The sequence below is a fragment of the Gracilinanus agilis genome, chromosome 4 (genome assembly GCF_016433145.1).
Source record: "Gracilinanus agilis isolate LMUSP501 chromosome 4, AgileGrace, whole genome shotgun sequence".
NCBI lineage: Eukaryota > Metazoa > Chordata > Mammalia > Didelphimorphia > Didelphidae > Gracilinanus > Gracilinanus agilis.
Genome location: NC_058133.1, coordinates 136,740,873 through 136,753,685, shown reverse-complemented (window position 1 = coordinate 136,753,685; position 12,813 = coordinate 136,740,873). Strand labels below are relative to the sequence as shown.

General features: G+C 41.5%; 1 protein-coding gene across 2 annotated transcripts in view; it reads right to left on the bottom strand.

Annotated features, from left to right (window-relative positions):
* PSEN2 (presenilin 2) overlaps positions 1 to 12,813 on the bottom strand; it is a 38,148-nt gene that overhangs the window by 14,643 nt on the left and 10,692 nt on the right. For both annotated transcript variants that reach the window (XM_044676810.1, XM_044676811.1), the window contains exons 2-3: positions 10,026 to 10,184; positions 1,598 to 1,827 (exon numbers count right to left, since the gene is read on the bottom strand). In XM_044676810.1, the coding sequence (XP_044532745.1) occupies positions 1,598 to 1,827; positions 10,026 to 10,163 (368 nt within the window). In that variant the 5' untranslated portion in view covers positions 10,164 to 10,184. The remainder of the gene's footprint in view (positions 1 to 1,597; positions 1,828 to 10,025; positions 10,185 to 12,813) is intronic.

Below are 12,813 nucleotides of genomic sequence, written 5' to 3'. Positions count from 1 at the left end.
TGTCTCTGTCTTTGTCTCTGTCTCTCTCTCTGTCTGTCTGTCTGTCTGTCTCTCTCTTTCTCTGTGTGTGTGTGTGTGTCTCTATCTCTGTCTCTGTCTCTCTCTCTCTCTGGCTCTGTCTTCCTCTCCCTCCTCTTTCCCTCTGTCTGTCTGTCTGTCTCTCTCCTCCCCCCATCTTCTTCCTCTACTTCTCCATATCTTTTTCTAGCCAAGCACCCACCATCATGGGGCAGCATTTGTCTTCCACCAGGGCCCAGAATTTCAAAAGAATTCCCCCAACTCCCTGGACATTTCACATTTCAGTCTATTGATTGGTTTTAGTTGAACAGGAGGTGGATGAATGGGATGCCTTTCTCAAAGTTTCTGACTTAGCTAAGAATAAAACTCAGACTGAAGTTTCTTTAAAGTATGTGTTTTAAAGGTAAGAGATAAGAGTACTGGCCTGGGCTCTAATTTCTGCTCTACTGGTACTTTTCTCTGTGACCTTGGGGAAATAATGTAACCCCTGGGCCTCAGTTTATTCACATGTAAACCGGGCTAGATCAGAGGTATCAAACTCTTGGAAACAGGTTAAAATGCAATTGAGAAATATTTTACAAAATAAATATAAATATAGAGCACAAATAACATTACTCTGTCAACTGCAGGCATGATTTAATTAGTGGTCCAGGTTCCATGGCTGAGTTTGATACCACTGGGCCAGATGACCTCGGAGGGGTCTCCTAGTTGTAAGAGTTTTATCGATCTCCACAAGGAGGACTCCAAATTGATTCAGTCTATTTATTTTCTCTCTGGCTTCACTCCCAACCCAACACACATATTTACTGCACACATAGTAAGCCTACACAGCCCTAAACAATTCCCTTACTTTTGGCTCCCTTTCACGTTAACAAACTATATAAACTGATACTTGCTTGGTTAAGTGTTCTCATATCTCACATGAGTATATCCTATCTCCCTTCTCATCCTGAAGGCAGGAGTTGTGCTTGACAGACCGTTTTTTTCTTTTTCCTGCAGGGCTTGGTATAATATTCTGGCTATACCAACCTCTACTGGCCCCTTAGCCACCCTTCCCCCGTCCCTCAATAAGTGAGTAGTGATCACAGAGTCAGATTTTTTTTTTAAAACCCTTACCTTCATCTTAGAATCAATACTGTGTATTGGTTCCAAGGCGAAAGAGTGGTAAGGGCTATGCAATGGGGGTTAAATGACTTGCCCAGGGTTACACAGCTAGGAAGTGTCTATGGCCAGATTTGAACCCAGAATCTCCTGTCTCTAGGCCTGGCTCTCCATCCACTGAGTTACCCAGCTGCCCCCAGAATCACAGATTTAGAGCTAGAAGGACCCTTAGAATACATCAAGTCCAAGTCCTTCATTTTACAAATGCAGAAACTGAGGCTGAGATAGTGAATTGACATTGCCTAGCCATAGTAAGTAGGATTTGAATTCAAGTCTTCCTGACTCCCAAGTCCAGTGTCCCAAAGGTGCCATCTAATTACTTCAGTGACTATTGTATGTACACACTACCTGGCTTGGTCACACTCACACCCACACATGTTTTGCTAGCCTAAGTGCACTATGTACAGGGCTGACTCACAGCTGTCCATTCTTCTCTGTGTAGAAGCGGACTGACTTAATGGTTGCCACAACCACCACCATGCAGAGAGTGACAGGCACAAACAGCATGATCACGTGCTTTGCCCCATATTTGAGGGTCAGCTCTTCTTCTTCTTCCTCTTCCTCCAGGCTGCTGCTTCTCGTGGAGCCCCTGCTATCAGGGGTATGCTGGTCAGCGTCACCATGGTTACACTGGCTGCCTCGGCGTTTCTGCAGGAGGGCAACAGACACCATCAGTGGCAGCCCAAGACCTTTCCCCCTGGCAGGCCCAAGGAGGACGAGGAGAAGCCTTTCTTTTTGTTAAGCAAAAAAACCCCCAAACAACAGCAGCAACATACATGTTCTCATTCCATCCTCATGACTGATGGGAAGATGCCGAGAATACAAGATCCCATTGTTCTTATTGTATGTCAGTTCACAAGCATCTATTAAGCTGACGTTGTCCTAAGGGCTGGGGATAGAGAGAAAAGCAAATAACAAGCTCCTTTCCTTCAAGGAGCATACGTTCTAATGCTGGAGAGAACATGTAAATAACGATAACATAGAAGATATATGTAATGAGTAGATGGTTTGTTGAGGACTAAAAAAGACAGAGTAAAAAAAAAATCACCTTAATGGCTCTCCTCCAACAATGTGTATCCTGTGCTTAAAATCATACAAGATTCTTTGAAATATTTAATAAAGCTAATTTTGGTTGATAGCTCTGATCTTTAATGTCAAAGGAGGCATAAAGCATGGAGACCTAGGCTGACCAAACATGTGGGTCTCCACCATGAAGGATGTCATGTATGAGATTGTATTTTGGCTGGTAAATGAAGTTGGTAAACCCCAAGTCTATTGGTGAAGACTCCTCCCAGGCACAGAGAGCTAGATGGCTACTCTCAGCTCTGGGAGTTTCAAAACGCAATCTGACTTTCCTCGTATTCTTGTAACAAAACAGGTTTAATGTAGTAGATAATCAGGATCAGGTAAGAATGGAGGGCTAGGGGGTTCCCTATGCTAATAATTATCATCTGTCCCAGAACCACTGACCTTGTGAAAGGTCTCTTTAGTCTCCAACAAATGTTAGCACTACACTATCTCCCTCTCTGCCTAAATTTCCCACCTTCTTATCTAACTGCCCTAGTCTGAGCCCATTCAAATAGTCTTTGGTGAAAGTTCAGAGCTAACTGCTGGATCAGGAGGTTGGTGCCAGGAGTGACCTGGGCACCACAGTCTGCAGACTGAACCTACAGAGGTAACTAAGAAGTTCAAGTCAACTTCACTGGTATTATCTTCTCTTAGACATTCAATAGCTGTCAACTCGCTGTCTGGGATCATATAGGAACAACAGGAACCAAAGTAGTAGGAGATTAGGACAGATCTCACACTGGATTGAAGAGAGAGCCAAGTCCAGAAGCTGTGCATTTCTTCACAGGCTCCTCACTCTCCCCAGTTGACAGTTAACCACCTCAGAACCCTTCCCCCAGGATTCCGAGATTACTTCCTGTCCTGTTTTCTGCATTCCATCAAACTTCTGTCTCTCCACTCTGGCCCTTTACCTTTTGCCCAAATTCCTTCCTTTCACATGTCAGGCACACAATTCATTTGGAATAAGGAGTTGTTACATATGGTGAAGCTTTCTTTCCTTTTTTTTTTTTAACTCTTATTTTCTGTCTTAGAATCAATGCTGTATTATTAGTTCCAAGGCATAAGAGCAGTAAGAACTAGGCAATGGGGGTTAAGTGACTTGCTTAGGAGTCACATAGCTAAGAACTATCTGGGACAAAATTTGAACCCAGGACCTTCTGCTTCTAGGCCTGGCTATCAATCTACTGAGCCACCTAGCTGCCCCCATGAAGTTTTCAAGATGTATTCTACTCTGATTACTCAGAAACTTTTTTTTTAACTTAATTTTTGGTTTTCGGCCATGTTTCACCAAAGTTCTAGTTACTGGAAGCACTGATATAACTAAATGTTAAGGGAAACCTTTAACCTCTTCAAATATCATAGAATTTTGGGCTACAAGGGAGATCATCTAGTCCAGAGGTTTTTAATTTGGAGTCTGTGAAACCAAAAAGATGGGTACTTCAAGGTGAGAAAGGCCAATTTGCTTGATGGGCAGATTCCCCAAAGGAAACTGAGCTTTTAGTGGAGGGGCTGGGATCCTTCTGTTTCTGTTCTATTTTTCCTGGTTCTAAGACTCTTCTCTACCTGCACAGCAACAGAATGTTCTTTCATGAGATCAAGAAAAACCTATCAGTGGCCTGCAGCTCTCAGGGGGAAGGAAATTGTGTCTCCTTGATAGACACATATAACAACCTTACTCATGGGGTTGAAAATGATGTGGTTCCTTATGGAAGACTGACAGCATTAAAACAGCAACAGTGGAAGGGTTCATATGATCATATGGATGCCAACCAAAACTTCCATGTTGTAACAGAAGGAAGGAAGGAAACAACCATTTCCTATGTGTTGTGTTATTGTCTCCTTTGATTCTTATAACAACCTTGGGAGACAGCTGTTATTATAATCTTCATTTTATGGATAAAGAAATGGAGCCAGACAGAGGTTAAGTGACTTGCCCAGGGTCACAAAGTTCCTAAGTGCCTGAGGCCAAATTTGAATTCCAATCTTCATGACCCTAGGCATAGTGATCTATCCTTTATGCTACTTAACTGCCTCACAATCATAGAGTCCAATAACCTTAAAGCAGGGACCATCTAAGCCAAGGATTCTTAACCTTTCTATGATAGGTCATGGATCCCTTGGGCAGTATGGTGAAGCTCACAGACCCTTTTCAGAATAAAAATTTTATATGACTAATATGGGAAATATGTTCTGCATGACTGTACATGTATAACCTATATAAAATTGCTTGCCTTCTCAATGAAAGAGGAGGAGAGAGACAGAGTGAGGAAGAAAACTTGGAACATAACATTTAAAAAATGAATGCTAAAAATTATTTTTACGTGTAATTGGAAAACAATTGGTGATCAGAATTATTTAAATGCATAAAATAAAATACATAGGATTACGAAGAAAATAATTCTACTGAAGTAAAGATGTAATTTTTTTTCCTCTATAAGTTCACAGACTGTGAACTCTACCTATGGACCCTTCGGAGTCTGAGGATCTCAGGTTAAGAACCCCTGATCCAATGCAACCCTCCTTAAAAATATTCCCAACAAATCATCCTCCAGAGGCTGCTTGGAAACCTCTAGAGAAGAGGGGTCTATGATTACTTTTTGAAATCTGTAAGTGAGTTGAATATGCCTGTCTCTAGCCATCACTCATTAATGCTGATTCTGCCCTCTGAAGCCAACAAGCATGATGTCTCATCCTCCTGTTGAGTGTAGCTCTCTAATCAGCTGGATGCTCAATGTATTAGGGTCAGGCAAGGCAAGGTGGGTACCCCAGAAGGCAGATGTCTTTTAAGCAGAGGACACTACAGGCTCAATGCGGAGTGCCTGAAGCCTAAGAGTTTCTGCCTGTGCTCGGAGATTGACTCATTTTATGTAATTTCAGACAAGTCATCTGACTCCTCTAGGCTCTGGTCTCCTGAACTTAACAAAAACTGGAATAGACAACAATCTGTTGGAGGAAGGCTGAAACAAAGAGTGATTATTGAAAGTTTCCCTTTCTCTTTTTAAAAGCAAAAAATCATAAATTACACATATTAGAATAAGAATAGTTCATGTTTTATATAGTTCTCTAGAGTTGGCTAAGTACTTTCCATACATTCTTTTACTTAATCTCACAAAACTCTGGGACCAGTTATTTCAGTTATGTCCAACACTTCATGATCCTATTTGGGTTTTCTGGGGCAGAGATTCTTAAGTGGTTTGCCTTTTCCTTTTCCAGCTTATTTCACAGACGAGGAAACTGAGGCAAACAGGGTTAAATGACTTGTCCAAAGTCACACAGGTAGTAAATATCTGAGCCCGAATTTGAACTCAGAAAGATGAGTTTTCCTGACATCAGGTCTGCCATTCTATGCACTGCACTACCCTAGTTGCCACTGAGGTGCTATTATTATCCCCATTTTACACATAGGGAAGTTGAGGCTTAGAGAGAAGTTAAATGATTTGCCCAGAATCACATTATATGTTATCATATCTATACAGTTGTTTGCATGCTCTGTCCTCTATTAAAATTTGAGCTCCTTTAAGACTGGGACCATGTAATTATCTTTCTTTGTATCCTCAGGGCTTAGCACAGTCCCTGGCTAAAGAATTCTTTTAAATATAACTAATGATTGCCCCAAGATGGATCAAAGAGTTGCATAACAAAACATATTATTGCAGAGTGGTTTCCAACTGGTCTGTCAGAGGGGGAATCTGAACTCAAGGTTAGTCCTTGATTCTAAGTCCTGTGCTGTTACCAAATAATAAATCAATCCCCAATGTTTATAAAGTGTCTACTGTGGGCCAAGCCCTGTGTGGTGTACTGGGGATCCAGAATCAAAAGTGAAACTATGGTATAGTGGAAAAGACTGGCTCTTAATCAGAGGGTCCAGGGCGGCTAAATATAGTACAGTGGATTGGAGAGCCAGGCCTAAAGACAGGAGGTCCTGGGCTCAAATTTGCCCTCAAGACACTTCCTAATTGCTTGACCCAGGGCAAGCCACTTATAACCCCAATTGCTAGCCCATACCACTCTTCTACCTTATAACCAATACTTGTATTGATTCTAAAACAAAAGGTAAGGGTTAAAAAAAATCAAAGGACCACATCTGATGCTTATTACCAATGTACTTCACTTAGCTATGTTAGGCTGTTTCCTTATCTATAAAATGAGGAACCTGGACCAGGTGGTCTCTCTTTGCAACTCTAGGTCTGTGATGCTATGATTCTGTCCTCAAGAAGTTTATATTATATTTGAACCCAGCGTCTCCCATCTCCAGGTCTGGCTCTCTGTCTGCTGATAGCCATCACCTGGCTTAGTGTAGCATACATGTAGGAGTATAAGGAATAATAAGATTGGAAAGGCAGGAAAGGATCTACCATTGGCTCTTCAAACCCAACAGAGGATGTGATATTTGATCTTGGAGGTAATAAAGAGCCACTGGAATTTATTGAGTAGGTGTCAGACCCGTTCTAGGAAGACAGATAGTTTTGGCAGTTGAATGGAGGATGAACTCACGCTAAGAAAGACTTGAAGCAGGAAGCCTAAACAGAAAGCTAATGCAATAGTCTGAGTGATGAAAGCCTGGACCAGGGTCCTGGTGAAGCTGGAAATGACGACTTGGCCACAGATCAGATATGTTGGGTGACTGAGACTGAGAAGCCAAGTTTTGAGCCTGGGCAACTGGGAGGACACCGATACCTTTGGCAGTAATAGGGAAGTTGGAAAGAAGGGAGGGTTTTTGGGAAAGAGAATGAATTCTGATTTTCAGCAGGCTGAGTTTGAGATGCCTCCAAGACATGCATTTTGAGGTGTTCAAGTTGGTAGTGTTGGACTAGAGGTTAGGAGGGAGATTAGGGTTGGGCAAACTGATCTGAGAATCATCTGCATAGAAATCACAGAGAGATGCTGTAGAGGGAGAAGAAAGAAGGATCCAGGAAAGACCCTTGGGAAGCACCTGGTGTCAGTGGGCACAACCCTAAGATCAGTGCCTATTGGATATTTCAACCTGAATGTCCCAGAGACACCTCAAACTTAATATAGCCAAAACAGAACTCCTAACCTATGGGGCATGAAGGAGTACTAGACATGAGTGTCAGAAAGACCTGTGTTTCCAATCTTGTTTCAATTACTATGACATTGTCGTAGGCAGGTCTCTTAACCTCTCTGTGCCTCAGTTTACTCATCTGTAACTGGTCTTGATAGCCTCTAGAAAGTTTCCCAGCTCTAAGTCTTTGATGTTCCAATCCTTCCCCTCAAACTTACTTCCCTACTAAACTATACTATTTCTGTCCAAGATACCACCATTCCTACACACTCCCAAATTTGCCCTCAGGTTACTTTTATACTCTCTCTCATGCCACATATCCAATCGGCTGCCAAATCTTGCTGTCACTAAGATTCCTTCTTTCTACTGAGGAAGCACCACCTTCACTCACTTCACTGGTTTTCACTTAAATACACAATAATAGTCTTTTCAGTACATGCATAACTGCCAAATTCACATTCCTAAAGGCCAGATCTAATTATGCCATTCCCTCTTCAGTAAAATCTAGTGGTTCCTTATCTCTTTTCGGATCAAATACAAACACTGGGCAAGTCCCTTAGTCTCTGGTTGCCTTGGTTTTCTCAACTGTAAAATGGGGATAATAACAGCAGCTACCTCCTAGGGTTGTCCAAAAGATCAAATGAGATAACATTTGTAAAGCACTTATTACAGTGCCTGACACAAGATACATATAATGTAACTGGAAGATTATCTCAGAGGCAAAAGGGATAGGTAGGTATGGAAATAGGTGCTCCCTTCCCCCTCTTCCCCTTTAAAATCTTTCACAACCTGGCTCTAAGGTATCTTTCCAGCCTTGTAATATCATTGCTTCCCTTCCTGAACTTTATGACCCAATTAACAATTCATCCTGCTGTTCCTCACATACCACACACACTCCATCTCCTGCTCCATGTATATCTGCACTGGTCCACCCCACATGCAGGAAATGTAATCCTTTCTCACTTCTGCTTCATAGAATCCCCCTTTTCCTTCCAGACTTCTGCCTGAAGTTCTCTCCAATCCCCCCCAACTTCTAGTGTCTTCCCTCTGGAATTATCTCATCTTTATCTTGTGTATGTTTTTTTCTGGATATACTCATATATATATATATACACACACACACACACACACACATTGTCTAGTCCTATAGAACATAGGTTCCCTTAGAGTAGGGATTTTTTCCTCTTTTTTTAGCTGTTGAAAAATGCAGAGAACTTGGAGCATAGTAGGCTCTTTGCATATCATGCTATCTCTGCTCTAAGTGTGCTTTGACCATATGTGAAGGGGCTTCATGGGCAAACCTTGGACAAAAAGGTGGGGCAGAGTGAACAGGCTGCTAGGAAAGGGACAAATGGGGACCCTGATGGAACTTGGCCAAAAGGGATCTGCGAGAATTTCCATTTTTTGGCTGAAGTCACACAAGCATGTTAGCAGTCTACTTAATTATAATGATAGCCTAAAACCAGAGCCAAATTAAAAAAGAGGAGAAAACTCTTTGCAGCTTAAGTATCATTCTTTTCCAGACAACGTTCCAATCCAAATAATTTAGAGGAAGAAGGGGGGGAAAGAGGCAAAGACTTGATGAATAGGAACAGAAACAATCTAAAACCCACAGACATATTAAAAAAAAATAAAGGTTAAAGAATTTGGGATATTTTAACCTGGAAAGAGAAAGCTGAAGGATGACTTGAGTTGTCATACAAAATTTAATGCAGTTCTCTATGCTCCCTGAGTACAAATGGAAAAACAAAATGAGGACACTGCGAAGGCCAGACAAAATGTTTTTTAAAATTCAATTTAACAAGCAGTTATTAGTTGCTTACCACACTGAGCTAGGCTGGAGGGTTAAAAATGCTGAGGAAACAACCAGTATACAGATAATTAAATATATCAGAAGTCTTCAGGGCAGGGAGAAGTGTGGAATCAGAGAAGGGTCCCTGTAGGAGGAGGTATGAAAGTTGAGTCTTGAAGGAAAAATAGGGATTCTGAAAGGGAGGAGGGAGAGCATTCCTGGCATAAGGTGCTAGTACAAAGGCAGAGGGGAAAAGTAGAATAATAACTAATACTTATATATCATCTATTATGTGCTAGGCATTGCGCTAAGCACTTCACAATTATTATCTCAATTTACTCTTGCAACAACCCAGGGAGGTAGTTACTATTATTATCCCCATTTTTACAGATGAGGAAACTAAGGCAAAAGTTGAGTGACTTGTCCAGAGTTACACAGCTAGTGTCTTCCTAACTCCAAGTCCATTACTCTATCCATTATAGCATGTTGCCTCGCTGTAAAACATCATATAAATATTACTTAATATTATAATTTATTCTAATTTGTAGGTTAGCTTACAAAAAGTTTAAATCCAGGCTGGTTTCCTCTTGGCATCTATCTATAAGCTTCTGGGACATTCCCTTCCAATACCTATCAGAGCTTTCTCTGAGAATCAAAACCATTTCAATATTATTCTGAACAAAGTATCATCTTTTACAATACATCACTGGGAAAGTTAAATGTGTAGATATAAAAACCATATCATGTGTTTCAAAGCCAAAGGCAGAGTGCATCTGAGAGGGTCTTAGGTTTGGTTTATCCACACTTCTAATTGCTTCCCCACCAGTCCCTATCATCTGGAGGTGACAGTCAGTCTCTGGTTTTCATTTTTAAAGGACAACCATACCAGGAAAGCTGTTTAAAAACTGACCAACAGCTATTTCACCTGCATAGCTGCTCCCCTTTGCCCCAGGTGTAGCCTACCTCTTGGATCTCCTTATCCCTTTCTTCTGTGCAGATTCCTTCATGATACGACCGCGCTGGGGGGCTCTCTGTGGACATCAGAGATGTCCTCTCATTGCAGACTTCCTCTTCACTGTCTGAATTCATGAATGTAATCATGGTTCACCCCTTGGGATGAGTCTGGAAGGGAAGACACAAAGAAAATTCATAGAGGTTATTGGGAATTGTGAGAGGCTGCAAGATTATAGAGGGGAGTAGACAGGGCCAGAATAGGCTGGAAAAGGAACCTGGTAATGACCTCATATAAAATAAAACAGCCACATTTTAAATATCTGAAACAGAAATTCTAAGTCAAAAGACTCATGAAAAGGAGTAGTAAAGGTGGTTACCTACTTTTCCTGATTGAGTCCTAGAATTGTTTATCTTAGTGCTCCAAGGGCCCAAGCATAGACCCCAGAGAAGTGATGTCCTAGCATACCATCTCTACTCTAGAATGATTAAAGAAATTAACTCCGAGAAGCAAGAGAAAAGACACTCTAATAACCACCTTAAAAAAAAAGAAGGGTTGTTAGATAAACTCTAAAGCTCACCCTTATCTGCCCTTAACTGCTGATAGCTGAATGGGGACATGGCATGCACTCTTTTCTCAGACTCACAACAGGGCACTCGAATGATTCTCAAAGAAAAGCATTCTCTTTCAACAAACCAGCCGGCATGTCCTCAATCTAAGGGCTTGGGTTTAGAATCCAGGTCCTCTGAATGGATACTCAGTCTTCTTTCCAGAGTACCTCAAGCAGGGTCTAGGTCAGGTGTCGGCAACCTTTTTGGCAGTGAGAGCCATAAACACCACATTTTTTAAAATGTAATTTCATGAGAACCGTATAGTGCTTACAGTGCGCTCCTGTAACAGTGCCTGAAAAAAAAATTGACTTTATGGCTCCTGCAGAAAGAGCTATATCTGGCTCGAGAGCCATATGCTGCCGTCCCCTGGTCTAGGGGAAGGGAATAAACATTTATTAAGTACCTACTATATGCCAGACACTGTGCTAGGTGTTTTATAAATACTATCTCATTTGATCAGCAGTCCCAAGATGGCTGATGGCTCACAGACTGGGGATTTGTTGTATTTTACACTGAAAATGGTTATCCTCTCTTTTCTGGCATGTTAGTAATTAAATTATTATTTTTCTCACTAGTGTCTAATCAAAAACATGATTTTTCCTATTCCTGCTATATCCCAGATCTTGAAGAATGGTTGGGGGATGGTAACAAAACTGGCTCTATTATGAAACAAAATCTATCTTTTTGCTGGCAACAATTCTTCCAGTAATGCTATATGGCTATGAAATCCAGTGTCTTAAGAATTAAACTTGGGAGGGTGGGGCAACTAGATGGTTCAGGTACAGAGAGCTTAGGCCTGAAGATGAGAGCTCCTGGGCTCAAAATCTGGTCTCAGATACTTTTTAGCTGCATGACCTTGCATGAGCCATTTAATACCAATTGCCTACCTCTTACTGTTCTTCTGCCTTGGAATCAATACCTAGTATCAACATCAGAGATGTCCTCTCATTGCAGACTTAAATTTTGGAGTTGCCTTCAAATAGTGACTTTTTTTTTTTTTTTGCAGGGACAGGAGGAAGCATGTGGGGTAGGTGCGCTACCAAAACTGGGTAAAGGAGTTTGCAGATGAAAAATAATAATAATAAATTGGGAACTACTAAATTAGATAGGAATGACCAATCTTCCACATGAATGCTGTTCCTTGGAAGAGCCAATACAATACTGTGCCTCCTTCAATCACACTCTGACATGTGTGAAAGGAGAGGAAAAAATGGGAAATGAAAGAATTAGCTATGAAAACAGGATGAACAAGGAAACAGAAGCAGGTAGAAACGAAGACCTCTTTGTCTGATTTCCCCTACTAGTCCCCACTACCTTCAGCAAGAAACCTATCCCAATCCCCCAATTGCTCATCTCTACCCTTTCAAACCACTTTGTCTATGTTTGTATTTATTCACTTGATATTTAAATTTTGTATAACTTTTGATATTTCTGTTGCCTCCTCCATTAGAAGGCAAGCTTCTCTGGGACCAGGGACTGTTTCACTTTGTTCTTGTGCCTTCAGCATCTAGCACATTGTTTGATGTTTAATAAATATTTGTTGATTGACATAGTCAGCAATGGCCAGCAAAATAAATTTTGGCTTGATGCCTTTTAATTTCTTTGTCCTGTGGATACTGGACATCAGACAACAGTGGCAGACTTATTGAATGACTTCCAAATGGGGAATGTGCCCATGTGAGCTCTTCAAATAGGATCTTTTCTTTTTTGAGATGGGGCAGAATGGGTTCCTGATTCCAAGTCTGAGGCTTTGTCCACTGTCTGAGAACCTCACTTTCTAAGGAATAGTTAATTTTCCATGGCGCCCAGAAGTCCTTAGAGAAAAAGTCATCTCAGACGGTGTGTGATTTATAAACAGCTTTGCCAAGCAACAGCACAAGATGTTTGTCCACACCATGGCTTTGCTGACGCACAGAAGTGATCTGGGATGGGGGGAGGGGGGAAAGAGAAAGAAGGGGGAAGGGATTCATAGCTTCCAAACAGGTGGGGGCAAGGCTATGTAACTCATACTGGTAGAGGTAAAGCAATATCAAAACGAAGAAATGAAGACTCCAACCAGCTCCTCCCTCTCCTGGTCCTTCTGCAGAGTCCATTCATTTGACTTACAGATGGCAGTAGGCTCCAGTTACCTGACAACTGATCTTAAATCGAGGGCAGGGCCAGGTGGTAGAGGGCTGAGGGGAAGGGG